The following is a 26,002-nucleotide window of genomic DNA, read 5'->3' on the forward strand; positions in this document are numbered from 1 at the left end:
TTCATAAACAAGGCACCTCAGGCCTATGAAAAATTGTTGCCTTACTATTCCCTTCTCTCTGCAGTCTTCCTAAGATGTAAGTTTTTCTGGATTTTGTCTGCTTCCACAGTTTAGTTTCCTTGGCTCACTTCCTTGCTCCAAAACCAATGTCTCCATTGACTATTTTATTTATTTATTTATTTTTATTTTTATTTTATTTTAATTTTGAGACGGAGTCTCGCTTTGTCGCCCAGGCTGGAGCGCAGTGGCACGATCTCGGCTCACTGCAAGCTCCGCCTCCCGGGTTCACGCCATTCTCCTGCCTCAGCCTCCGAGTAGCTGGGACTACAGGCGCGCACCACCTCGCCCGGCTAGTTTTTTGTTTTTTTTTTTAGTAGAGACGGGGTTTCACCGTTTTAGCCAGGATGGTCTCGATCTCCTGACCTCGTGATCCGCCCGCCTCGGCCTCCCAAAGTGTTGGGATTACAGGCGTGAGCCACCGCACCCGGCAGACTTTTATATTTTAAAATTAAATTTTAAATATATGAGTGATGTTACCTTGTTGAGAGAGAGAGGCCAGGCGCAGTGGCTTACGCCTGTCATCCCAGCACTTTGGGAAGCCAAGGCGGGCGAATCACGAGGTCAGGAGTTTGAGACCAGCCTGGGTAACATGGTGAAACTCTGTCTCTACTAAAAATACAAAAAATTAGCTGGGCGTAGTGGCAGGCACCTGTAATCCCAGCTACTCGGGAGGCTGAGGCAGGAGAATCACTTGAACCTGGGAAGCAGAGGTTGCAGTGAGCCAAGATCATACCACTGCACTCCAGCCCAGGCAAGGTTTTCTGTCCTTGCGATAGTTTGCTCAGAATGATGGTTTCCAGCTTCATCCATGTCCTTATAAAGGACATGAACTCATCCTTTTTTATGGCTGCATAATGTTCCATGGTGTATATGTGCCACATTTTCTTAATCCAGTCCATCATTGATGGACATTTGGGTTGGTTCTAAGTCTTTTTTGAGACAGACTCTGTCTCAAAAAAACAAACAAACAAAAAAAACGGAGATAAATGATCCATAATGCTTAAGTTCCCTTTGACATTTACTTCTCCCCCTTCACCCTAAATTCTCTCTTCTCTCCCTAAAGGTTACCATTAACGAGGAGTTTGGTGTGTATCCTTCTATAAAATATATACTATTTTTATACTAATTATATCACATAATATTCTAACAAACTCTTCTCACTTCCTGCAGTCTACGTTTCTGATGGTCTTAACCTTTTTAACTTAAAGTACCTCTTTGTGAATCTGAAAAGCTGCCTACACTTTAAAAAAAAAAATCACGTTATATCAACACATATAAAATGTCAGAAGTTTAATATACAAGAAGCCCATCCACATGGAATGTATTCATCTCAGGTGAACAATTGGTTTTTACTTTTAAGGGATAGCTTCCTTTTTCTTGCAAGCACTCATGGTAACTATTCAAAAGCCAAAAGTAGTGACCCAGAATCACACAGATGTCGCTCAAGATCAATGCATGCTGTTCAATTTGAAACCAGAATGTGTGTCACCTCTTAAACAAAAAAAGTATATATCTCCCATATATAATTGGACATAATTTTTATTTTTATTTAATTTTATTTTTTATTATACTTTAAGTTCTAGGGTACATGTGCACAACGTGCATGTTTGTTACATATGTATACATGTGCCATGTTGGTGTGCTGCACCCATTAACTCATCATTTACATTAGGTATATCTCCTAATGCTACCCTCCCCCAGGCCCCCACCCCACGACAAGTCCCGGTATGTGATGTTCCCTACCCTGTGTCCAAGTGTTCTCATTGTTCAATTCCCACCTATGAGTGAGAATATGCAGTGTTTGGTATTCTGTCCTTGCAATAGTTTGCTCAGAATGATGGTTTCCAGCTTCATCCATGTCCTTATAAAGGACATGAACTCATCCTTTTTTATGGCTGCATAGTATTCCATGGTTCATATGTGCCACATTTTCTTAATCCAGTCTATCATTGATGGACATCTGGGTCGGTTCCAAGTCTTTGCTATTGTGAATAGTGCCGCAATAAACATACGTCTGCATGTGAATCGGACATAATTCTTGCCCGACTTTGACCCACTATATCTCAGTGCAATATAATTACCTATATTTCACATAGCTATGCCTGATCACACACACAGGTTCATTCACTCAAGAATTCTGGTCCCCAAATTTGCTATTCCAGTCACATTACCAGGAAGAGATCAATGTATTTGATATATGGTCTTGAAAGACCAACTTTTATTAATGTTTTTCCCTCTGAAGGAGTGGTGAAATTATACTCTATCTTCTCTGTGCTGGAAGTTCACAAGTTTTTGATTATTCAAAAATCGTAAAAGGTCAAGAGGTCTTGAAGTAAGTAAAAATAAGTTCAGGTTTACCAACAAACTCTACAGCCTTAAGTTACTTTCTGCCAATCAAGGTTTTCTCATCAGAAAATGAAGTGTTTGACCTAGAATTTGGGAAATCTGACTAGTGCTGTACTGTCCTAAAATTCACTCTTCTTATGTATAACATAATTTTATTGTTTTATTAGTTGATGGCCTCTCAACCTTACCCAGTAATAGCAGAAACTTTACCCTCTAATTAGAAAATAATGGATATCTACTTTTGGCCTACTGTGGCAGAGGAAAAGGCAGTTTACCCTAGGACTGGTTTTGCAATAATCTTTCTAAAAACAAAGAAAAAACTACGTTAATTTTGGATTCTTCCCCATAACACATATATTTGATCCAATAGAAAAATCATGTCTAAATCACTTGTCAGATAAATTGATTATCTTTTCCAGATTACATTACTACTTAAGGAAGAAATAACCTGGCCATAGTATTTTCATTGGCACACGCGATCACACACAGCTCATTTGCTTTTGGCACCCTTACAGACACTGAAATACAAGCACAAGGAAAGCACGTTTATATAACACAAATCACCAGTCAATTACGGACACACACAAAAAAGCAGATATACATGCAGATACCCTTCATAAGCAAACCATGGTAGAGAGCTGTGTAGAATCGTCTTACTGTCAGACGATTCTACACAGTGATAAAATCCCATTACTACGCAGCTTAAAGTACAAATCACCTCACACCCCACAGCAGGAAGAATCACACACAGGCAGAAACAACCATACACACCCGGTCACGGAAAGACTCTCGGTCCACCCGGCATCTCCCATTGTCACACACACGCACACACCCCCCAAGGGCCTGGCAGGGCACACAGACGATCCTCTGCAAATCCGAGGTTCCGGCGGGTCCCCGCACCGGCCCCGGCTCCTGCCTCGCACCTGCCTGGACGGCCGGTCCCACCCTCTCTCCTGCCAGGGGTAGACCCCGGAACCACTCAGAGCTCGCTCTGGCAGGCCCTGAGCGCCTAACGCCTGCGCACCAAACGTGGGCGGGCGGGCACTCCCAGAAACCTCTGGGGCGCGGCAGGCCGAGTCCACTAGCCCGCGAGAGGTGAGCCGCCCGGGCCTCCTCACGTCCTGGCCGGCCAGCCAAGCGCTGGACTACATTTCCCAGAGGCACCGTGTCCAGAGTGCCGGACTACATTTCCCAGAGGCACCGTGTCCAGAGCGCTGGACTACATTTCCCAGAGGCACCGTGTCCAGAGCACTGGACTACATTTCCCAGAGGCACCGCGTCCGGAGCGCGGCTTCATTTCCGTTAGTTTGCGAGATTTGGAGGCCTCGCGTGGGGAGAGGGCCGCGTCTGTGGAGGAGCTTGGCTCCGCACCTGCTGGGCTGGCGAACCCGAAATCGGGCTTGGAACCCGGGCGCCAGATCTTGGACCCTAACTGCATCTCTGTCAAGGTAGGAGTGTCCGGGGTGTCAGAGCGGACATGCGCGGAGAAAGCGTCGCTGGGGTTACTCGTGTGGCCGTGTCTCCGGTTTTGTGTGCAGGCTACAGCCTACCTGGTATTGGCGACTGCCTGTGCATACACTGGACGTGTGTGGCTGTGGTTTTGTGTATGAGCATTTGTGTGACTGTGAGTTGTTTGTGACTCTGAGGGTGTTTGTGACTGCTTACCTGGCTGGGATATACTTACGTGACTGTGATTGTGTGTGTGCCGCGTGTATAATTGGAGTTTGCCTGTGACTATGAAGTGTGTGACAGTTGTGACAAGAGTGTTTGGATGTGCTTGTGTCACTTTGAGTTTGTGTATAAACCTGATATCGTGTGACGGATTTGCCAGTAAATTTAAGGTGTGTGACAGTGTTGCTGTGACACGGTGTTTGTGACCGCGTGTTTCCCTGATCTGGTACTTGGTTGGGTGACTGATTGTGTGTGACTGTGGGGTTGTGTGTGCTGTTTTCCTGACTGTGTAAAGAGACTAAAATTGCAGCTTTGAAAGGTTGTTTTTGGCGGTGTCTCTGACAAGGTGCTTGGATGTAATTATATGCCTTGACTTAAAGGGATTTTGTTTGACACGAGGTGGTCTAACAATGTAGCATAATTGGGTGATTGTGCCTCTAGCTGTGTGACTGTGGAAATGTGATTATGTGTGACTTTATGTGGCCATTTGTATAGTCTGTGACCTTATGGGGGTTTAGTTCAGTACAGAAGTAAATTTCTTTTTGGTATTTCTGGGGTTCATTTGGGGCTGAGGTCGGCCTATGGATTATGAGTCCCATGTGCTCCTCCCATGTGGCTCTGAGGACTTAAGGACTTTTTGTTTTGACCACAGTGGTTGCCCTTTCATACATAGCTTGCATTGCTTTATTTCTGTATCCATCCTCGGTTCACCTTGCGAAATGTAGTTATGGGTTCACGACTTCTTCCCTGCGTCCTCTTGCCTTATAGCCTTAAGGGGATTGGATGCAAGGAAGTGGCAAGAAATAAGGAAGTCAGACATTTGGACACCTGAGTGAAGAACAGGAGTTATTTGCGAGCCACAGACCTGGTCTTGGGATGAGAATTTTAGGGCTGATAATACCTTCAAGACAGCCACTGGATGCTGGGCGTGGTGGCTCACATCTGTAATCCCAGCACTTTGGGAGGCGGAGGCGGGTGGATCACCTGAGGTCGGGAGTTCGAGACCAGCCTGACCAACATGGTGAAACCCTGTCTCTACTAAAAATACAAAATTAGCCGGGTGTGGTGGCGCATGCCCGTAATCCCAGCTACTTAGGAGGCTGAGGCAGGAGAATTGCTTAAACCCGGGAGGTGGAGGTTACAGTGAGCCAAGATCATGCCACTGCACTCCAGCCTGGACAACAAGAGCAAAACTCAGTCTCAAAAATATATATATAAATAAATAAAAAGACCACTGGAAATGTAATGGGATTCCAGGCGTGGGAAAAGTTTCAGAGGGAGTGCTTTAGGAGACAGCAACCCAGTTCTGAACCTGAAGCACACCACTGCAGGGCTGTCTCCAGTGTACAGCTTTGAATCCAGAAATAAATTCAAGCCCAAGACAGCTGTGACCTGGCCCTTCTTTCTGATACAGAAGGTAGAAGGACCTGTTCTAGTGTCCTCCTGACTTTTCTTTATGTTAAATGAGATTGAGGATGGAGGAAGAGGATATGTTATAATTTAGCATATTCCCCAAGAAAGGCATAATATCTCATTCCATTTTTCTTTTTCTGAGAGTAGAGCCCAGAGGAGAAAGAATGGCTGTTTCAGTAGCAATGTCCAAGGTGAGTATTTCCTCTTTGTTTCCTGAAATACATTTGTTATTACAGGACATAGACATCTTTGTTTTCTTTTTGAAATTTCCTGCCTTCTCACATGATAGAGGGGCAAGGCAATTTTTGGTAGATTGAGAGCAAAGAAAATGTGCCATTAATTGGGATAGATACATCTCAATAGTGGTTAAGTTTAGGAAGAATGGATTCAAGACTCATGGATTTAAAAAGGGGAAGAGGGAAATAGCTCCATTGTGTTATTTGAAAAGGGAAAGAGCTCTATTGTGTTATTTCTGATACAGCACCATTTTGGTTTTTTAACTTTTTATGGAAAGTTTCAAATGTACATAAAAGTATAATGAATATTCCTAGCTTAAAAACGATCACGGCCTGGTGCGGTGGCTCATGCCTGTAATCCCAGTACTTTGGGAGGCCGAGGAGGATGGAATGAGGTTAGGAGATCGAAACCATCCTGGCTAACAAGGTGAAACCCCGTCTCTACTAAAAATACAAAAAAAAAAAAAAAAAAAAGCCGGGCGTGGTGGTGGGCGCCTCCAGTCCCAGCTACTCCGGAGGCTGAGGCAGGAGAATCGCGTGAACTTGGGAGGCAGAGCTTGCAGTGAGCCGAGATTGCGCCACTGCACTCCAGCCTGGACCTCAGAGCGAGACTCTGTCTCAAAAAAAAAAAAAAAAAAAAAGCGATTACTTTCCAATCTTGTTTCGTTTATTCTACCTTCAGTTCAAAAATCCTTTCTAGGGCCGGTTGCGGTGGCTCAAGCCTGTAATCCCAGCACTTTGGGAGGCCGAGACGGGCGGATCACGAGGTCAGGAGATCGAGACCATCCTGGCTAACACGGTGAAACCCTGTCTCTACTTAAAAAATACAAAAAACTACCCGGGTGAGGTGGCGGGCGCCTGTAGTCCCAGCTACTAGGGAGGCTGAGGCAGGAGAATGGTGTAAACCCAGGAGGCAGAGCTTGCAGTGAGCTGAGATCCAGCCACTGCACTCCAGCCTGGGCAACAGAGCAAGACTCTGTCTCAAAAAAATAAAAAATCCTTTCTAATTTGCCCGTTTGATTTCTTGACTTATAGGTTATTTTGATTTGTCGTGTTTTCAAGTATTTTGAGGATCTTCTAGAGATCTTTTGTTACTGATTTCTAATTTCGTTACATTGTGTTCACAGAATATGCTTTGTATGATTGGAATCCTTTTACATTTATTAAGATTTGTTTTATGACCCAGAATTTGATGCATCTTAGTAAATGTTTCATGTGCACTTGAAAAGACTATATTCTGTGGTTGTTGGGTGGAATGTTCTGTAAATGTCAACTAGGTCAGGTAGGGTGATAGTATTTTTTTAAATCTTCCATATCTTTACTGATTTTTTGTTTGTTGGATTTTTCTCCTTGTAGTTTCTTTCAGTTTCTGCTTCATGTATTTTTTTGTTTGTTTTTTTGAGACAGAGTCTTGCTTTGTCACCCAGGCTGGAGTGCAGTGGCATGATCTCGGCTCACTGCAACCTCCACCTCCCAGGTTCAAGTGATTCTCCTACCTCAGCCTCCCAAGTAGCTGGGATTACAGGCGGACACGACCATGCCCAGCTAAGTTTTGTATTTTTTTTTTTAGTAGAGATAGGGTTTCACCATATTGGCCAGGCTGGTCTCGAACTTCTGACCTCAGGTGATCTGCCCACCTCGGCCTCCCAAAGTGCAGGGATTACAGGTGTGAGACACCATGCCTGGCCTGCTTCATGTATTTTGATGCTCTATTATTAGGTATAGAAAGGTTTTAGATTTTTACATCCTACTGGTGAATTGACCCCTTTATCATTAGGAAATGGTCTTCCTTATCCCTCATATTCTTTGCTCCAAACATCTACTTTGCTTGAAATTTAATGTAGACATTTCAGCTTTCTTTTCATTAATATTAGCATTGTATATCTTTTTCTATCCTTTTTAACCTGCTTGTGTTTTAATATTTCAAGTGTATTTCTTATAGGCAGCATGTATTTGGGTCTATGTTTTTATTCAACTTTGCAATCTCCATCTTTTTTTTTTTTGGGACAGAGTCTCACTCTGTCACCCAGGCTGGAGTGCAGTGGCGCCATCTCGGCTCACTGCAACCTCCTCCTCCTGTGTTCAAGTGGTTCTCCTGCCTCAGCCTCTTAAGTAGCTGGGATTACAGGTGTGCACCACCACACGCAGCTACTGTTTTTGTACTTTTCGTAGAGACAAGGTTTTGCCATGTTGGCCAGGCTGGTCTCAAACTCCTGAATTCAGGTGATCTGCCTGCCTCGGCCTCCCAAATTTCTGGGATTTTAGGCATGAACAACCACACCAAACCAGCAATTTCCATCTTTTAATTGGAGTATTTAGTCCATTTATATTTAGTGTGATTACTGATATGGTTTGGTTCAAATCTATCATTTTGCCATTTGTTTTATATTTATCCCATCTGTTCTTTATTTCCTGTTCTCACTTTTCTGCCTTCTCTTGGGTTGAAACAAAGAGCTTCAAAATAACAATACCAATATTTTTACCAACCATATGAATATAGAAAAACAATATAAAGTCCTGTTGGAGTTTGATAGGATATAGCCCACTAGGGATCTATAATCAAATTACTGTGTTTAAAAGTCACCTAAAATAATACTTCTCATATGGTTAAGCTGCCAACTGGACATGCAGTTAGGCTCATTTGTTTTATATTGCTTTTCATGTTTAGGGATTGCTTTTCTCCCACTATGATTTAATTTTGTTTTAAAATTACATAACATATATCCAAAATCAAAACAGAATAAGATGAATTTGAGGAAGTCTAGTGTCCATTTCTGTCCCCTCTACCTGCTTCCTTCTTCCCTCTATAGATAACTACCTGTATTTCTCATTGGTTTTTACTTTTATTTTTCTTTTAAATGATATATGTGTTTATATATATGTGTATGTATGCAATTTTTATTGTTAATTAAAAGGAATATTCTATGTACTCCATTCTGTACCTTTTTTCTTTTTCACACATTACTGTATCCTGGAGATAACTCTATAGGAGCCTATAAAGGTCTTCCTCATTTATTTTTATAGCTGTATGTTCTCTTGTGTGGGTAGAATAGTTATTCAGCCTGTCTCTAATGGATGGCCATTTTTTTTTTCTAGTATTTTACCATTACATAATGTAGCAATTAATAACTATATGTTGTTTCTATCTGTGGAAGTTTATATTTGGGGCAAGTTTGTAGAAGTGGCCTACTTTTAGTTTATTTTTGTAAGTTCTGCATAAATTGCAACTCTGTGTCATAATAAAGTTGGTACAGTTCTTCATTTTTCTCCTTTCTAATGTTTTCCTCCATTACCTAACTTTTAAAAAATTGTCTAAGAGTATGTGCTGTTAAATATTCTTTTTTTCTCCAAATTTAGTGAGAATCTTTTGTTTTTAAAACTATTACATGTCCTTGTTTAGAGTTTCAGGAGGCTGCTTTCTTTGTTTTCTGATATCAAAGTAGTTTCTAAATCATGCCAACATGATTTAGAAAATACAAAAAGACACAAAGGAGAAAATAACAATGACTGGAAAAACCATCCTTTGGAATGAATCGTTCATATATAGAGTCCATTCTTCAAGTCTTTTTCTTTAACTTATTATGGAAAAAGTTAAAACATATGCAGAAGTAAGTGTAGTGTCATGTATCCCATATACCCTACCCATCACTCAACTTCAACACATATCAATTTATGGCTAAACATGTTTCATCTATACCCCTATTTCTTCTCCCACCTCTCCCACACCCCCCTTTAAAAAACAACATAGGTTATTTTATTTTATTTTATTTTGTTTGTTAGAACAACTCAGCAAAATAAAATTCCTGTTTATTGTTGGACAATATTGTTTCACACATACATTAAACAGGCCAAAAAAAATAAACAGCAACTTCATAGACAAAAAAGGAAAAAAAAGAAACCTTTTATCTTTGGCCTTTTTAACCATCTCATACAAACCAACTGCTTATAGTACAGCTAAGTACATACACAAAAAAGTTACTGGAATGCTCAGAATAAGATTGTTTTTCTGTTGTCATTTTTGTTTTTTTAACAAGGTTTTTTTTTCTCCTTTGAGATTATAATGAACATGGTCATACCACAAGTAAAGACAGAAGTAGGACAGAGAATGCTCCAAAGGCTGGTTTGGTCATCCAAGATCATTAAAAATGGCTGACCTTAACAAAATATGTACAAAAATATAAAATGTAAATAAAAAATACAAACAAATTTCCTTTTTAAAGTACTTTTAAGAAAAAAAGCAGGGCCTTGGAAGTTTTGATTCTTTTTTCCTCCCCTGTTGCAAATTCTCATGGTTTGCGTTAGGTGGTGGAGAGCGTGTGTCATCTGCGGGTGGCACTGCCCACAGTGGGTGGGCAGGCCTCTCTACTCGAAGGTGACCACGTTTAGATTCTGAGACGGGAAGTGGAGGGTGAATAGGTCACGGTGGCCTTTCCCACAGTAGGCCCTGGTGTGTGATGTTCACCTTCCTGTGTCCAAGTGATCTCATTGTTCAATTTCTACCTATGAGTGAGAACATGCAGTGTTTGGTTTTCTGTTCTTGCGATAGTTTGCTGCGAATGATGGTTTCTAGCTGCATTCATGTCCCTACAAAGGACACAAACTCATCCTTTTTATTATTTTTTTTTTTTTGTGAGACGGAGTCTCCTCTGTCGCCCGGGCTGGAGTGCAGTGGCGGGATCTCGGCTCACTGCAAGCTCCGCCTCCCGGGTTCATGCCATTCTCCTGCCTCAGCCTCCCGTGTAGCTGGGACTACAGGCGCCCGCCACCTCGCCCGGCTAGTTTTTTGTATTTTTTAGTAGAGATGGGGTTTCACCGTGTTAGCCAGGATGGTCTTGATCTCCTGACCTCATGATCCGCCCGTCTCGGCCTCCCAAAGTGCTGGGATTACAGGCTTGAGCCACTGCGCCCGGCACAAACTCATCCTTTTTTATGGCTGCATAGTATTCCATGGTGTATATGTGCCACATTTTCTTATTCCAGTCTGTCACTGATGAACATTTGGGTTGATTCCAAGTCTTTGCTATTGTGAACAGTGCTGCAATAAACATACTTGTGCATGTGTATTTATAGCAGCATGATTTATAATCCTTTGGGTATATACCCAGTAATGGGATGGCTGGGTCAAATGGTATTTCTAGTTCTAGATCCTTGAGGAATTGCCACACTGTTTTCCACAATGGTTGAACTAATTTACAGTTCCACCAACAGTGTAAAAGTGTTCCTATTTCTCCACATCCTCTCCAGCACCTGTTGTTTCCTGACTTTTTAATGATTGCCATTCTAACTGGTGTGAGATGGTATCTCATTGTGGTTTTGATTTGCATTTCTCTGATGGCGAGTGATGATGAGCATTTTTTCATGTGTCTGTTGGCTGTATGAATGTCTTCTTTTGCGAAGTGTCTGTTCATATCCTTTGCCCACTTTTTGATGGGGCTGTTTGTTTTTTTCTTGTATATTTGTTTGAGTTCCTTTTGCTGTGCAGAAGCTCTTTAGTTTAATTAGATCCCATTTGTCAATTTTCACTTTCGTTGCCATTGCTTTTGGTGTTTTAGACATGAAGTCCTTGCCCATGCCTATGTCCTGAATGGTATTACCTAGGTTTACTTCTAGGGTTTTTATGGTTTTAGGTCTAACATTTAAGTCTCTAATCCATCTTGAATTAATTTTCATATAAGGAGTAAGGAAAGGATCCAGTTTCAGCTTTCTACTTATGGCTAGCCAATTTTCCCAGCACCATTTATTAAATAGGGAATCCTTTCCCCATTTCTTGTTCTTGTCAGGTTTGTCAAAGATCAGATGGCTGTAGATGTGTGGTATTATTTCTGAGGGCTCTCTCTGTTCTGTTCCATTGGTCTATATCTCTGTTTTGGTACCAGTACCATGCTGTTTTGGTTACTGTAGCCTTGTATAGTTTGAAGTCAGGTAGTGTGATGCCTCCAGCTTTGTTTTTGCTTAGGATTGTCTTGGCAATGTGGGGTCTTTTTTGGTTCCATATGAACTTTAAAGCAGTTTTTTCCAATTCTGTGAAGAAAGTCATTGGTAGCTTAATGGGGATGGCATTGAATCTATAAATTACCTTGGGCAGTATGGCCATTTTCACAATATTGATTCTTCCTATCCATGAGCATGGTATGTTCTTCCATTTGTTTGTGTCCTCTTTTATTTCACTGAGCAGTGGTTTGTAGTTCTCCTTGAAGAGGTCCCTTACATCCCTTGTAAGTTGAATTCCTAGGTATTTTATTCTCTTTGAAGCTATTGTGAATGGGAGTTCATTCATGATTTGGCTCTCTGTTTGTCTGTTACTGGTGTATAAGAATGCTTGTGATTTTTGCACATTGATTTTGTATCCTGAGACTTTGCTGAAGTTGCTTACAGCTTAAGGAGATTTTGGGCAGAGATGATGGGGTTTTCCAAATATACAATCATGTCATCTGCAAACAGGGACAATTTGACTTCTTCTTTTCCTAACTGAATACCCTTTATTTTTTTCTCTTGCCTGATTGCCCTAGCCAGAACTTCCAACACTATGTTGAATAGGAGTGGTGAGAGAGGGCATCCCTGTCTTGTGCCAGTTTTCAGAGGGAATGCTTCCAGGTTTTGCCCATTCAGTATGATATTGGCTGTGAGTTTGTCATAATAGCTCTTATTGAGATACATTCCATCAATACCGAATTTTTTAGAGTTTTTAGCATGAAGGGCTGTTGAATTTTGTCAAAGGCCTTTTCTGCATCTATTAAGATAATCATGTGGTTTTTATCTTTGGTTCTGTTTATATGCTGGATATGTTTATTGATTTGCATATGTTGAACCAGCCTTGCATCCCAGGGATGAAGCCCACTTGATCATGGTGGATAAGCTTTTTGATGTGCTGCTGGAATCGGTTTGCCAGTATTTTATTGAGGATTTTTGCATCGATGTTCATCAGGGATATTGGTCTAAAATTCTCTTTTTTTGTTGTGTCTCTGCCAGGCTTTGGTATCAGGATGATGTTGGCCTCATAAAATGAGTTAGGGAGGATTCCCTCTTTTTTCTATTGATTGAAATAGCTTCAAAAGGAATGGTACCAGCTCCTCCTTGTACTTCTGATAGAATTCTAGCTGTGAATCCATCTGGTCCTGGACTTTTTTTGGTTGGTAGGCTATTAATTATTGCCTCAATTTCCGAGCCTGCTATTGGTCTATTCAGGGATTCAACTTCTTCCTGGTTTAGTCTTGGGAGAGTGTAACTGTCCAGGAAATTATCCATTTCTTCTAGGTTTTTTAGTTTATTTGCATAGAGGTGTTTATAGTATTCTCTGATGGTAGTTTGTATTTCTGTGGGGTTGGTGGTGATATCCCCTTTATCATTTTTTATTGCGTCTATTTGATTCTTCTCTCTTTTCTTCTTTATTAGTCTTGCTAGCGGTCTATCAATTTTGTTGATCTTTTCAAAAAACCAGCTCCTGGATTCATTGATTTTTTGGAGGGATTTTTGTGTCTCTATCTCCTTCAGTTCTGCTCTGATCTTAGTTATTTCTTGCCTTCTGCTAGCTTTTGAATGTGTTTGCTCTTGCTTCTCTAGTTCTTTTAATTGTGATGTTAGGATGTCAGTTTTAGATCTTTCTGCTTTCTCTTGTGGGCATTTAGTGCTATAAATTTCCCTCTACATACTGCTTTAAATGTGTCCCAGAGATTCTGGGATGTTGTATCTTTGTTCTCATTGGTTTCAAAGAACATCTTTATTTCTGCCTTCATTTTGTTATGTATCCAGTAGTCATTCAGGAGCAGGTTGTTCAGTTTCCATGTAGTTGAGCGGTTTTGATTGAGTTTCTTAGTCCTGAGTTCTAGTTTGATTGCACTGTGGTCTGAGAGACAGTTTGTTATAATTTCTGTTCTTTTGCATTTGCTGAGGAGTGCTTTGCTTCCAACTATGTGGTCAATTTTGGAATAAGTGCGATGTGGTGCTGAGAAGAATGCATATTCTGTTGATTTGGGGCAGAGAGTTCTGTAGATGTGTATTAGGTCCGCTTGGTGCAGAGTTGAGTTCAATTCCTGGATATCCTTGTTAACTTTCTGTCTCGTTGATCTGTCTAATGTTGACAGTGGGGTGTTAAAGTCTCCCGTTATTATTGTATGGGAGTCTAAGTCTCTTTGTAAGTCTCTAAGGACTTGCTTTATGAATCTGGGTGCTCCTGTATTGGGTGCATATATATTTAGGATAGTTAGCTCTTCCTGATGAATTGATCCCTTTACCATTAAGTAATGGCCTTCTTTGTCTCTTTTGATCTTTGATGGTTTAAAGTCTGTTTTATCAGAGACTAGGATTGCAACCCCTGCTTTTTTTTTTGTTTTCCATTTGTTTGGTAGATCTTCCTCCATCCCTTTATTTTGAGCCTATGTATGTCTCTGCATGTGAGATGGGTCTCCTGAATACAGCAAAGTGATGGGTCTTGACTCTTTATCCAATTTGCCAGTCTGTGTCTTTTAATTGGACCATTTAGTCCATTTACATTTAAGGTTAATATTGTTATGTGTGAACTTGATCCTGTCATTGTGATATTAGCTGGTTATTTTGCTCGTTAGTTGATGCAATTTCTTCCTAGCATCAATGGACTTTACATTTTGACATGTTTTTGCAATGGCTGGTACCTGTTGTTCCTTTCCATGTTTAGTGTTTCCTTCAGGATCTCTTGTAGGGCAGGCCTGGTGGTGACAAAATCTCTAAGCGTTTGCTTGTCTGTAAAGGATTTTATTTCTCCTTCACTTATGAAACTTAGTTTGGCTGGATATGAAATTCTGGGTTGAAAATGCTTTTCTTTAAGAATGTTGAATATTGGCCCCCACTCTCTTCTGGCTTGGAGAGTTTCTGCCAAGAAATCTGCTGTTAGTCTGATGGCTTCCCTTTGTGGGTAACCCAACCTTTCTCTCTGGCTGCCCTTAACATTTTTTCCTTCATTTCAACTTTGTTGAATCTGACAATTATGTGTCTTGGAGTTGCTCTTCCTGAGGAGTATCTTTGTGGTGTTCTCTGTATTTCCTGAATTTGAATGTTGGCCTGCCTTACTAGGTTGGGGAAGTTCTCCTGGATGATATCCTGCAGAGTGTTTTCCAACTTGGTTCCATTTTCCCTGTCACTTTCAGGCACACCAATCAGACGTAGATTTGATCTTTTCACATAATCCCATATTTCTTGGAGGCTTTGCTCATTTCTTTTTACTCTCTTTTCTCTACATTTCTCTTCTCGCTTCATATCATTCATTTGATCTTCAATCACTGATAATCTTTCTTCTAGTTGATGGAGTCGGTTACTGAAGCTTGTGCATTTGTCACGTAGTTCTCATGTCATGGTTTTCATCTCAGTTCCTTTAAGGTCTTCTCTGCATTAATTATTCTAGTTATACATTCATCCATTCTTTTTTCAAGGTTTTTAGTTTCTTTGCGCTGGTTACGTAGTTCCTCCTTCAGCTCTGAGAAGTTTGATCGACTGAAGCCTTCTTCTCTCAACTCGTCAAAGTCATTCTCTGTCTAGCTTTGTTCCGTTGCTGGTGACAAGCTGCATTCCTTTGGAGGGGGAGATGCACTCTGACTTTTTGAATTTCCAGCTTTTCTGCACTGCTTTTTCCCCATCTTTGTGGTTTTATCTGCCTTTGGTCTTTGATGATGATGACGTACTGATGGGGTTTTGGTGTGGGTGTCCTTTGTGTTTGTTAGTTTTCTTTCTAACAGTCAGGGCCCTTAGCTGCAGGTCTGTTGGAGTTTGCTTGAGGTACATTCCAGACGCTGTTTGCCTGGGTATCAGCAGCAGAGACTGCAGAAGATAGAATATTGCTGAACAGTGACTGTTGCTGTCTGATTCCTGCTCTGGAAGCTTCGTCTCAGGGGTGTACCCAGCCATGTGAGGTGTGATGTGTCGGTCTGCACCTAGTGGGGGATGTCTCCCAGTTAGGCTACTCAGGGGTCAGGGCCCCACTTGAGCAGGCAGTCTGTCCATTCTCAGATCTCAACCTCTGTGCTGGGAGATCCACTGCTCTCTTCAAAGCTGTCAGACAGGGACTTTTTCATCTGCAAAGGTTTCTGCTACTTTTTGTTTAGCTATGCTCTGTCCCCAGAGGTGGAGTCTACAGAGGCAGGCAGGCCTCCTTGAGCTGCAGTGGGCTCCACCCAATTCAAGCTTCTTGGCAGCTTTGTTTATCTACTTAAGCTTCAGCAATGGCGTGCGCCCCTCCCCCCACGCCCAGCCTCGCTGCTGCCTTGCAGTTAGATCTCCGACTGCTGTGCTAGCAATGACGAAGGCTCCATGGGGGTGGGAGCCTCCGGGCCAGGCGTGGGATATAATCTCCTGGTGTGCCGTTTGCTAAGACCCTTGGTAAAGCGCAGTATTAGGGTGGGAGTTACCCGATTTTCCAGGTGTTGTGTGTCTCAATTTCCCTTGGCTAGGAAAAGGAATTCCCTTCCCCCTTGCGCTTCCCAGGTGAGGCAATGCTTCACCCTGCTTCAGCTCTCACTGGTCAGGCTGCACCAGTGGACCAGCATCAACTGTCCGACATGCCCTAGTGAGATGAACCCAGTACCTCAGTTGAAAATGCAGAAATCACCCGTCTTCTGTGTCGCTCACGCTGGGAGTTGGAGGCTGGAGCTGTTCCTATTCGGCCATCTTGGGCGCCACCTAGGTTATCTTGAAAGTGGATTTCAGATGTATAATTTCATCCTTAAATATATTAATATATATCTGTAAAAGGTAAGAACTTTTAAATTTAAAAAAAAAAAACATAGTATCATTACTGCTAAAAAGAAAAAAGCCAGGCGTGGTGGCTCATGCCTGTAATCCCAGCACTTTGGGAGACCGAGACAATGTCAATTTGTTTTAATAATGACATATGTTTCTTAAATATTCTTCTAATCTCTGGGTTCTTTCACTTTTTCTTTCTTACAGTTTGTTTGTGCCAGAAACAGAAATTTCCTGTAGAGTTACCCATATTCTGGATTTTGTTGATTGCTGGTCTGTGGTGTCATTTAACATGTTCCTCTGACCCTGTATTTCTTGTAAACCGGTATTTAATTTTAAAGGCTTGATCAAGTTTAAGAGTTTTGTTTGTTTGTGCTTGGTTTTTTTGTTTGTTTGTTTGTTTGTTTTTCTTGAGACAGAGTCTTGCTCTGTCGCCAGGCTGGAGTGCAGTGGCGTGATCTTGGCTCACTGCAACCTCCGCCTCCTGGGTTCAAGCAATTCCCCTACCTCAGCCTCCCGAGTAGCTGGGAGTACAGGCACGCCCCACCATGCCCAGCTAATTTTTTGTATTTTAGTAGAGGCAGGGTTTCACCATGTTGGCCAGGATGGTCTCAATCTCCTGACCTCATGATCTGCCAGCCTTGGCCTCCCAAAGTGCTGGGATTATAGGTGTGAACCACTGCACCTGGCCCCGTTTTTGCTTTTTTTTTTTTTTTAAACACTAATCCATCATACATAGTGATGTGCCTTCTCTGAAGTGGTGCAGTGGTGCATAGTATTTGGTTGTTTTCCTTTATGTGATGTTAACAACCAGCTATTGATATCTTTATGTGAATATGTTATTTTATCAGGGGTTACAAAATGATATTCTAATTCTTCTGCATTTATGAGCTGGAATATATCTATAAAGGGAGCCATCCTTTATCAGTGTCAGGTATTCTTGGTTACCTGAAGAATAGTTTATGCAAAAAGAAAAAAAAAACAAAACTAGAATAAAAGATTGGTTTTTCTCTTATTATTTTTCAGCATCTCTCAAAGCTTATTCCATGTTTTTCCTTTAAACTATTATTATTAACTTGTGGATTAAAACATATCTGTTATGTTTTGGTCTGTAACAATAACTGTTCTTATTAACGCTCACATTGTTCCATGTATGGCAAGTGGAAGGTTTACCCTCTCCGATTTGTCTACTTTTGGATTCCTTTTTATTCTTTTTGACATGACCCTAGTAGTCTTTGGCAGATTCCAGACTTTCTGTTCTGACAGAGTATTCTAGGCTTATTTTGTACAATTTCCTGTCCCAAACATAAAATCAGCCACTTATTTATGGGGCCCTGGTTCCTTTTATAAGAAGTGCTTTTAAGAAGTCAAAACCAGGATAGTAGGAACTCTCATTGCTCCTAGTTGTCATTGCTTATAGCCTTAACAGAGCTGGTGAAATACAAATTTTTTAGAAGGAGAAAAAAAATTCTGAGTGTATACTGATATTTCCAATTGAATTAAAAGGTTATAGTTTTTGTCACTATCTTTGATTTTATATTTGTGTTTCTTTTATAATCTGAGAAAAATGTTAATTCGTAATGATTAATGATACTAAGATTCTCATTGATATATGTGTGTGTTAATCATTTCAGGTTATATATATATATATTAGTTTTAGACTAACAATGCCAATATTAATAACAGTATAACTACTGAAAAACTCTAAGACATAACTTCATAAAGTTATAACATAACAAACTCTTTTTTTTTTTTTTTTTTTTGAGACGGAGTCTGGCTCTGTCACCCAGGCTGGAGTGCAGTGTCGCGATCTCGGCTCACTGCAAGCTCCGCCTCCCGGGTTTACGCCATTCTCCTGCCTCAGCCTCCCGAGTAGCTGGGACTACAGGCGCCCGCCACCTCGCCCGGCTAGTTTTTTGTATTTTTTAGTAGAGACGGGGTTTTTTAGTAGAGACGGGGTTTCACCGTGTTAGCCAGGATGGTCTCGATCTCCTGACCTCGTGATCCACCCGTCTCGGCCTCCCAAAGTGCTGGGATTACAGGCTTGAGCCACCGCGCCCGGCCAACATAACAAACTCTTAAGACAACTTTGAAAAACAGTTTATAGTTATTTTGTTTGTAGGTTATATTGGGTCTAATGTCAAATGACTATATTTTAAAGTTCCTGAAAATAATCACTTCCTTTATATGTTTAACCTTCCAGCTTTGTATGCACAGATAAGTTTGTTTCATTTTGCTTTTGGTTCTTAGAGATTTTTTTTTCATTTTGATTTAATTTTGTGATTATAGTTATAGAAAACATACTTGTGGTTCCAAAGTCAAATAGATTTGATTGGTAATACTTTATAACTTTGTTGTATGTCTGTCTTCCTAGAGGCTATTGAACTGTAATTTTTTTTCATGTAATATCTTTGTGAGGTTTTAGTATTATGGTTATTTGGCCTCAAGATGTAGAACAGAGTGCTATCTCCGTTTTCTGTTTTCTGAAAACATTTGTGAAAGAATATCTGCCTTAAATGTTGGTAGAATTTACCGGTAAAGCCATCTGGGCCTTCTCTGTGGCAGTTTGTTTGTTTCTACACATTCAGTTTCTTTAATATCCATGGGATGATTTTTACTTCAGTTTTTTCTTGTGTGAATTTTGGCAATTTTTGTTTTAAGGAATTTGTGTTTCTCATTGAAACTGCCAAAATTATTGGCATAGAATTGTATTATCTTTTTAATTAAAGCCTTAAAAAATCTGTGGTCCAGTCTGTACTTTGGTAATATATTTTTTTGAAAACTTGGTAGGGGTTTATAAACTGTATGAATCTTTTGAAAGAATCAATTTTTGAGTTTGTTGATATTCTCTATTGTAATCTACTTTATATTGTGGATTTTGTGCTTATTTTTATTATTTCTTTTCTTCTTACTTTGGTCTTCATTTGCTCCTCTTCTTCCAGCTTCCCAAAGTGGGAGCCTAAATCATTTTTCTAACATAAGCATTTAATACTATAAATTGTCCTCTAAATACTGCTTTTGTTGCAGGTCACAGAATCTGATACATGTGTTTCTATTGTCACTCAGTTCAGCATATTTCCAATGTCTTTTTGCATGGGTTATTTAGAAGTATGTTTAATTTCCAAATATTTGGAGATTCTTGTTACCAGTTTGTAATTTAATAATGTGTGGACACTGACCACAGTATATTCTCTGTATAATTCAGTTTTTAAAATATTTACTGATACTCGTTTTATGACCCAGCATCTGGTTTATTTTGATGACCTTTCCATACGTAGTTGTTAATGAAGAGTCTGACTCTTGCCAAAATCCTATGTGTGGGCCCTCAGGCTCCACCAAGTCATTCCTGGCAGGTTACACAGGGGAAAGCTGGCCTCCCCGCAGCAGACTTGGTGCACATCTAGTGCATTACAGTCTCTAAAGGGAGTTGCAGTTCAGGACTCAGGCCTCCTGGACCAGCTATGCTGTTATGCATGTTTACATTCCTAACCCAGGCATCTCCATTAGGAGGCCTCTTTATCAGGTGCCTCTGCCAAGAGGACATCCTAATCTAGAGGAGAGGGGAAACCTTGAAGACACTTTTTTTCCACTCTTAGTACTCGGTAGTTTTAATTTTTTTCTTTATTTCTTTTTTCTTTTCTTTTTTAAAACATATTTTTGGAGACAGGGTATTGCTCTGTCACCCAGACTGGAGTGTAGTGGTGTGATCATAGCTCTTTGCAGCCTTGAACTCCTGGGCAGTTCAAGCAATCCTCCTGTCTCAGCCTCACAAGTAGCTAGGCCTACAGGTTTGCATCACAACGCCTGGCTGATGTTTTATTATTATTATTATTGTTGTTATTATTTTGTAGAGACAGATTCTTACTATGTTGCCCAGGCTGGTCTCAAACTTCTGGCCTCAAGCAATCCTCCTGCCTCGGTCTCCCAAAGTGCTGGGGTTGCTTACAGGCATGAGCCACCGTGCCCGGCCAGTACTCACTACTTTTTCACTCTTAGCCCTTCCTGTGTCTTCTTGTCCCCTGGTCCCAGTCCATAAAATGAATGACAGGAGCCTTTTGTTCTGCATTCCCTTAGCAGTGAGATGACTCACTTCTGCACTGATCCACATTTGCACTGATCTGCCTGACCCTCTCTGACCCTCTCCAGGTGCTATTTCATGGTTGGGGTTGGGGGAGTGAAACAGTGGAGTACTCAGCGCTTTCTCTGGGTTAGCCTCTTATATTAAGTGATTGCTAAGTGATTAAAGGCTGGTTGTGTTAATCACTTATTCCAACACCTTGCAGCTCAGTTCTCTTCAGCCCAGCTTAGATTTTGGTAAGTGGATGTGGTATTCTATTAATAGATATTTATCAACTTGGCCAAGGTACTTGATATAGTGGTATATAAATCCTCTATATTGTTATTGATTTTATTGTCTACTTGTTCTATCAGTTACTGAGCAAAAGATCTTAAAATTCCCAACTCTGAATGTGGGTTTGCCTCTTTCTTCCTTTAGTTCTGTCAATTTTTGCTTCACACATTTTGAAGCTTCGTTGTTAAATCTCTACATTTGGATTGCTGTCTTCTTGATGAGTTGATCCTCCTTATTGCTAGTATTTCTCTTTATCTTGAAGTCTATTTTATCTTATACTAATATAGGCATACAAGCTTTCTTGTGATTAGTGTCTGTATGGTGTATCTTCCCATTTTACTTTCGGCCCATCTTTATATTTAAAATGTGCTTCTTGTAAAGAGCATATAGTTGGAACTTGAGTTTTTATCTTAATACTGTATTTTTATTGGAATGGTTGCACTATTATTGGTACAATTTAGTTTAAGCTCTGCCATAGATGGGAGCATCCATATGTGGCTCTTAAGAAGAGCTTAGGGCCACATGTGGTGGCTCATACCTATAATCTCAGCACTTTGGGAGGCTGAAGCAGGAGGATTGCTTGAGGCCAGGAGTTCAAGACCAGCTTGGACAATGTAGCAAAACCCCATCTCAACAAAAAAAGTAAAAATTAGCTGGGTATGATGGCACATGCCTGCAGTCCTAGCTACTTCGAAGGCTGGGTTGGGAGGATTACTTGAGCCTAGGAGTTCAGGGTTACAGTAAGCTATGATCATGCCACTGCACTCCAGCTTAGGTGACAGAGTAAGGCCCTGTCTCAAAAAAAAATTGTTTTTAAATAAAGAGCTTGGCACTTTTTTGGAGTTTAGGTCTTTTAAATTTGTGCCCTCAGCTCTCTAATGAATTTAAAAGAAATTATTATTTTTCATCTTATCTGAATTATTTTTAGGTTGTTAGGATGGGCACAAGTATCTCTTGCAAAAATCTATATGTTGAAGAAGTCGAATTTTCAATTAAAAATGTATTGAATACCTATATCAATGACTCTCTGCAGGAGCAGTTATTCTCCCTAGAGGGTGTTTTGGAAATACATCTAGGTACTGTTGAATGTTAAAGTAACAGGGTTGAGGGTAAAGACTTCTAGCTTTTTTGTTTGTTTGTTTGTTTGAGACGGAGTCTCACTCTGTCGCCCAGGCTGGAGTGCAGTGGCGTGATCTCAGCTCACTGCAAGCTCCACCTCCTGGGTTCACGCCATTCCCCTGCGTCAGCCTCCCGGGTAGCTGGGACTACAGGCGTACGCCACCACACCTGGCTAATTTTTTGTATGTTTAGTAGAGACGGGGTTTCACTGTGTTAGCCAGGTTGGTCTCAATCTCCTGACCTCATGATCCCCCCGCCTAGGCCTCCCAAAGTGCTGGGATTACAGGCGCGAGCCACTGCGCCCAGCCGACTTCTAGCTTTTGAAGGAGTGAGGTCTCGGATCTAGGTTAGAGATTACCCAGCTTTTTCTGTAAAGGGCTAGACATTTCACATGACTTTGTGGGCCACATGGTCTCTGTTGCAACTCTTCAGCTCTGCTGCTGTAGTGTGAAAGTAGCCAAAGGCACTACATAACTGAATCAGTGTGGACCTATTCCAATAAAACTTTACTTACAAAACTAGTTGGTAGACAGTAGTTTACCAACTTATGATTTAGTTGTCCATCAGTGCATTACAAAAAATTGTGATTTGCAAAATTGAGAACCATACCTGGAAACAGTATGTTTATAATTATCCGGGTCTGGAATATCTTACATAATGCTTTTGTGCATGACTTCTTCAATTTGCTGAATTTACCTACTTGCCTGTTATTGGATGGTTTTACTATTAGCTGTATCTTCCAGGAATGCAACCATGATTTGGTTGAGAAAAAGGCTGTACTTTGCTTAAGAAATTTACTGAGTTTTTTTTTAACCATTTCAAAAAGTTACAGTATTGATGGCAATGCTAGCTGTGACATTTGTCTTGCCCATGGCAAATACGTATAGAAACCTCCATTTATAGATAATGCATTTCTACTTATTCTATACATACACATGAACACACATATATTTAGCCTTTATTTCAAAATGTCAAATATAAAATGTGTCGACCATACTTAGTTACATATTGTCATTTTATAAGTCTAAATTTCATTATAAGTAATTGTAAGCATAAGCATTTAATTATTTGTGCCTTCTAATGTAGTTGTGTATGATCATAAATATATTGAAATACTAAGTTGTTCATTATCTCCATTTTTGACATCTATGGATGTGTTATTATTACCTATGAGTTTCATTTCAGAAGTGGTAGAGACGTTGTTATATTTTCTTTTTGTGTATAGAAAGCATTGAGTTTGATCAAGGTGAGAACCACAACATGTATCTGTCCCCCTTAGTGTGTGTTTTGGGAGTGGGAGAAACAGGAAGAAAAGAACAACAAAGATAATTCCAACTGAATCATTTGTTACTTTGCAAAACACCTGGTCTCACGGTTCTGCTTTCTCCTCCCTAGCTCTGCATTGTCCAGACTCTGTGCTTTCCTAAGATAGGAACCCAGAAGAGGACTGATCATTTCTTGCAGCTCTAAAAACCATGGCTCGGGTAAACTGGAGTTTCTTTGTGCTCTCTTCATTTACTTTTTTACAGAGTATGTGTGTGTATTCCTTACTCCTGAAGCTTCATTCCTAACTGACCTCACTCAGGAATGTGCTCCTTAGTTTGTCCCATTCTGATAAGTGATAGTGTCTTCCCTAAGTGTGTCTTTTTAATATAACCTTTAGTCACATACTTACTCAACAATCGGGTCAGCATCTTTGACTAGGAACACTGATCTAACAAAAGCAGAGTTCCCTGATTTCATAAGGTTGAGGAGGTTGTTAAATGGCACGACACGTGAAAACCTTTTGAACTTCTCTTTAGATCTAAGTTCACAGGTAGACAAGACAGGAGTTGGTCTTGACTGGGCTCACTCTCGATATGTGGCAGGAGCTCATGCTTTATGAGTTTTTAAGATTAGGAAGATGATTAGGGACTGAATACAGAGAGATCGGGGATCTTCCCTAGGAACATATAATTTAATATGGATCAATCTGAAATTTGACATTATGTGCTGGTCTTGAATGTATAAATTTGGATTATGTTTTTCACCTTTCTATTGCTTAGAATGATGAAAAAGTTACATTTACGGATGAACGGTAAATATGATCATAATGAAGATGATCATTCACCAGCAGAAGTTAAGAATAATAAACTCTGAGAATCAAGAAATACAAGATTTTTACCACCTAAAATGTTCAAATATGAGCATTTGTTACGTCAGATATGTTCATTATATAGGAGCTATTCTGTAGCCTATAAAATATTTACTAAATTATTGATGACAAGGAAAATGTTTATGATATGGTACGCTGATCTAGTGGTGAACCTGGAGCTTCAATAAATTCTTTAATTTTATACAGATCTTATTTTATAAGGTTTTACAGAAAAATTTTCCCTGTTATTTTGTTTATTCCTTAAATAGTGAAGAAAGAAACTTACATTTATTTTGAATGTATGATACACAATATACATATTGTATAGAATGCTTGTGTATGCTATTTCTTTTAATTGGGACATAGCATTTACTTTATTCCCAGACTTATCTGTAAAGTAAGATGTTCTATATGCAGAAAATTTGTATAGCAGGCCAGGAGCAGTGGCTCACAACTATAATCCCAGCACTTTGGGAGGCCTAAGCAGGAGGGTCCCTTAAGGCCAGAATTCAAGACTAGCCTGGGCAACATAACAAGACCCCTGTCCCTACAAAAAAATTTGAAAATTATCAGGGCACAGTGGCACGTACTGTGGTCTCAACTACTCAGGAGACTGAGACAGGATCACTTAAGCCCAGGAGTTCGAGGCTGCAGTGAGCTATGATGGCGCCACTGCACTCCAGCCTGGGTGACAGAATGAGACCCTGTCTCCAAAACAACAACAACAACAACAAAACTATAGCAATAGGAATAATCAGGAACATATGTGTACTTTTCAGCCCGTGTGCTGTGTTGCTTGCTTTGTGGAGGGGTCCCCTTCATCTCCCTCTCCACTGAAAAAGTATTTTTTTTGGCCGGGCACAGTGGCTCACGCCTGTAATCCTAGCACTTTGGGAGGCCGAGGCGGGTGAATCACAAAGTCAGGAGTTCGAGACGAGCCTGACCAAGATGATGAAACCTCATCTCTACTAAAAATACAAAAATTAGCTGGGTGCAGTGGCAGGTGCCTGTAATCCCAGCTACTCAGGAGGCTGAGGCAGGAGAATTGCTTGAATCTGGGAGGCGGAGATTGCATGAGCCGGGATTGCGCCACTGCACTCCAGCCTGGGCGACAGAGCAAGACTCCATCTCAAAAAAAAAAAAAAAAAGAAAAGAAAGAAAAAAAAGAAAAAGCGTTTTTTGGCCGGGCACGGTGGCTCAAGCCTGTAATCCTAGCACTTTGGGAGGCCGAGACGGGCGGATCATGAGGTCAGGAGATCGAGACCATCCTGGCTAACACGGTGAAACCCCGTCTCTACTAAAAAATACAAAAATCTAGCTGGGCGAAGTGGCGGGTACCTGTAGTCCCAGCTACTCGGGAGGCTGAGGCAGGAGAATGGCGTGAACCCGAGAGGAGGAGCTTGCAGTGAGCTGAGATCCGGCCACTGCACTCCAGCCCGGGTGACAGAGCAAGACTCCGTCTCAAAAAAAAAAAAAAAAAAAAAGCATTTTTTAAATTTCCAAAACTAACATTTTGTTTGTTGTTTCAGAAATTAGTGATGTTCAGAGATGTTGCCATTGACTTTTCTCAGGAAGAGTGGGAATGTCTGGACTCCGCTCAGAGAGATTTGTATAGAGATGTGATGTTGGAGAACTACAGCAACTTGGTATCACTAGGTAAGGAATCTGGCCTTCATGTTTCAGGATCTACCTTTGGAATGGCTGCTTTCTCTGCTGTTATTTCAAGGTTCGTTTTTAAGTAATTAACTGAATTTCTTATTCTTTTCAAAGGAGGAGTTTGAAATTACTGGAAGTAGACATGGTTTCTCAGGGCACCTTTATCTTTTCCATCCTTCAGAAAGCCTTACCACTGCCTTCTCATACCATCTTTCTGCCATCTTCCTTGATGATCAAAGGGCTAGATTTGAAGTTTGGGATACTTGGAATATTGGCAGATAAAACAGCTTATACATCGTTACAGTTTAGATC

General features: G+C 40.7%; 1 protein-coding gene across 5 annotated transcripts in view; it reads left to right on the forward strand.

The window, feature by feature from the left end:
* The first annotated feature begins 3,717 nt into the window (after positions 1-3,717).
* Positions 3,718-26,002, forward strand: part of LOC101926383 (uncharacterized) — a 44,655-nt gene continuing 22,370 nt past the window's right edge. For 3 of the 5 annotated variants that reach the window (XM_065536533.2, XM_074023333.1, XM_005589015.5), the window contains exons 1-4: positions 3,718-3,854; positions 5,638-5,681; positions 23,296-23,384; positions 25,564-25,690. In XM_065536533.2, coding sequence (XP_065392605.1) covers positions 23,376-23,384; positions 25,564-25,690 — 136 coding nt within the window. In that variant the 5' untranslated portion in view covers positions 3,718-3,854; positions 5,638-5,681; positions 23,296-23,375. The remainder of the gene's footprint in view (positions 3,855-5,637; positions 5,682-23,295; positions 23,385-25,563; positions 25,691-26,002) is intronic. The other 2 variants (XM_065536534.2, XM_005589016.5) reach the window with 1 other exon arrangement.

This window comes from Macaca fascicularis, chromosome 19 (assembly GCF_037993035.2).
Source record: "Macaca fascicularis isolate 582-1 chromosome 19, T2T-MFA8v1.1".
Classification (NCBI taxonomy): Eukaryota; Metazoa; Chordata; class Mammalia; order Primates; family Cercopithecidae; genus Macaca; species Macaca fascicularis.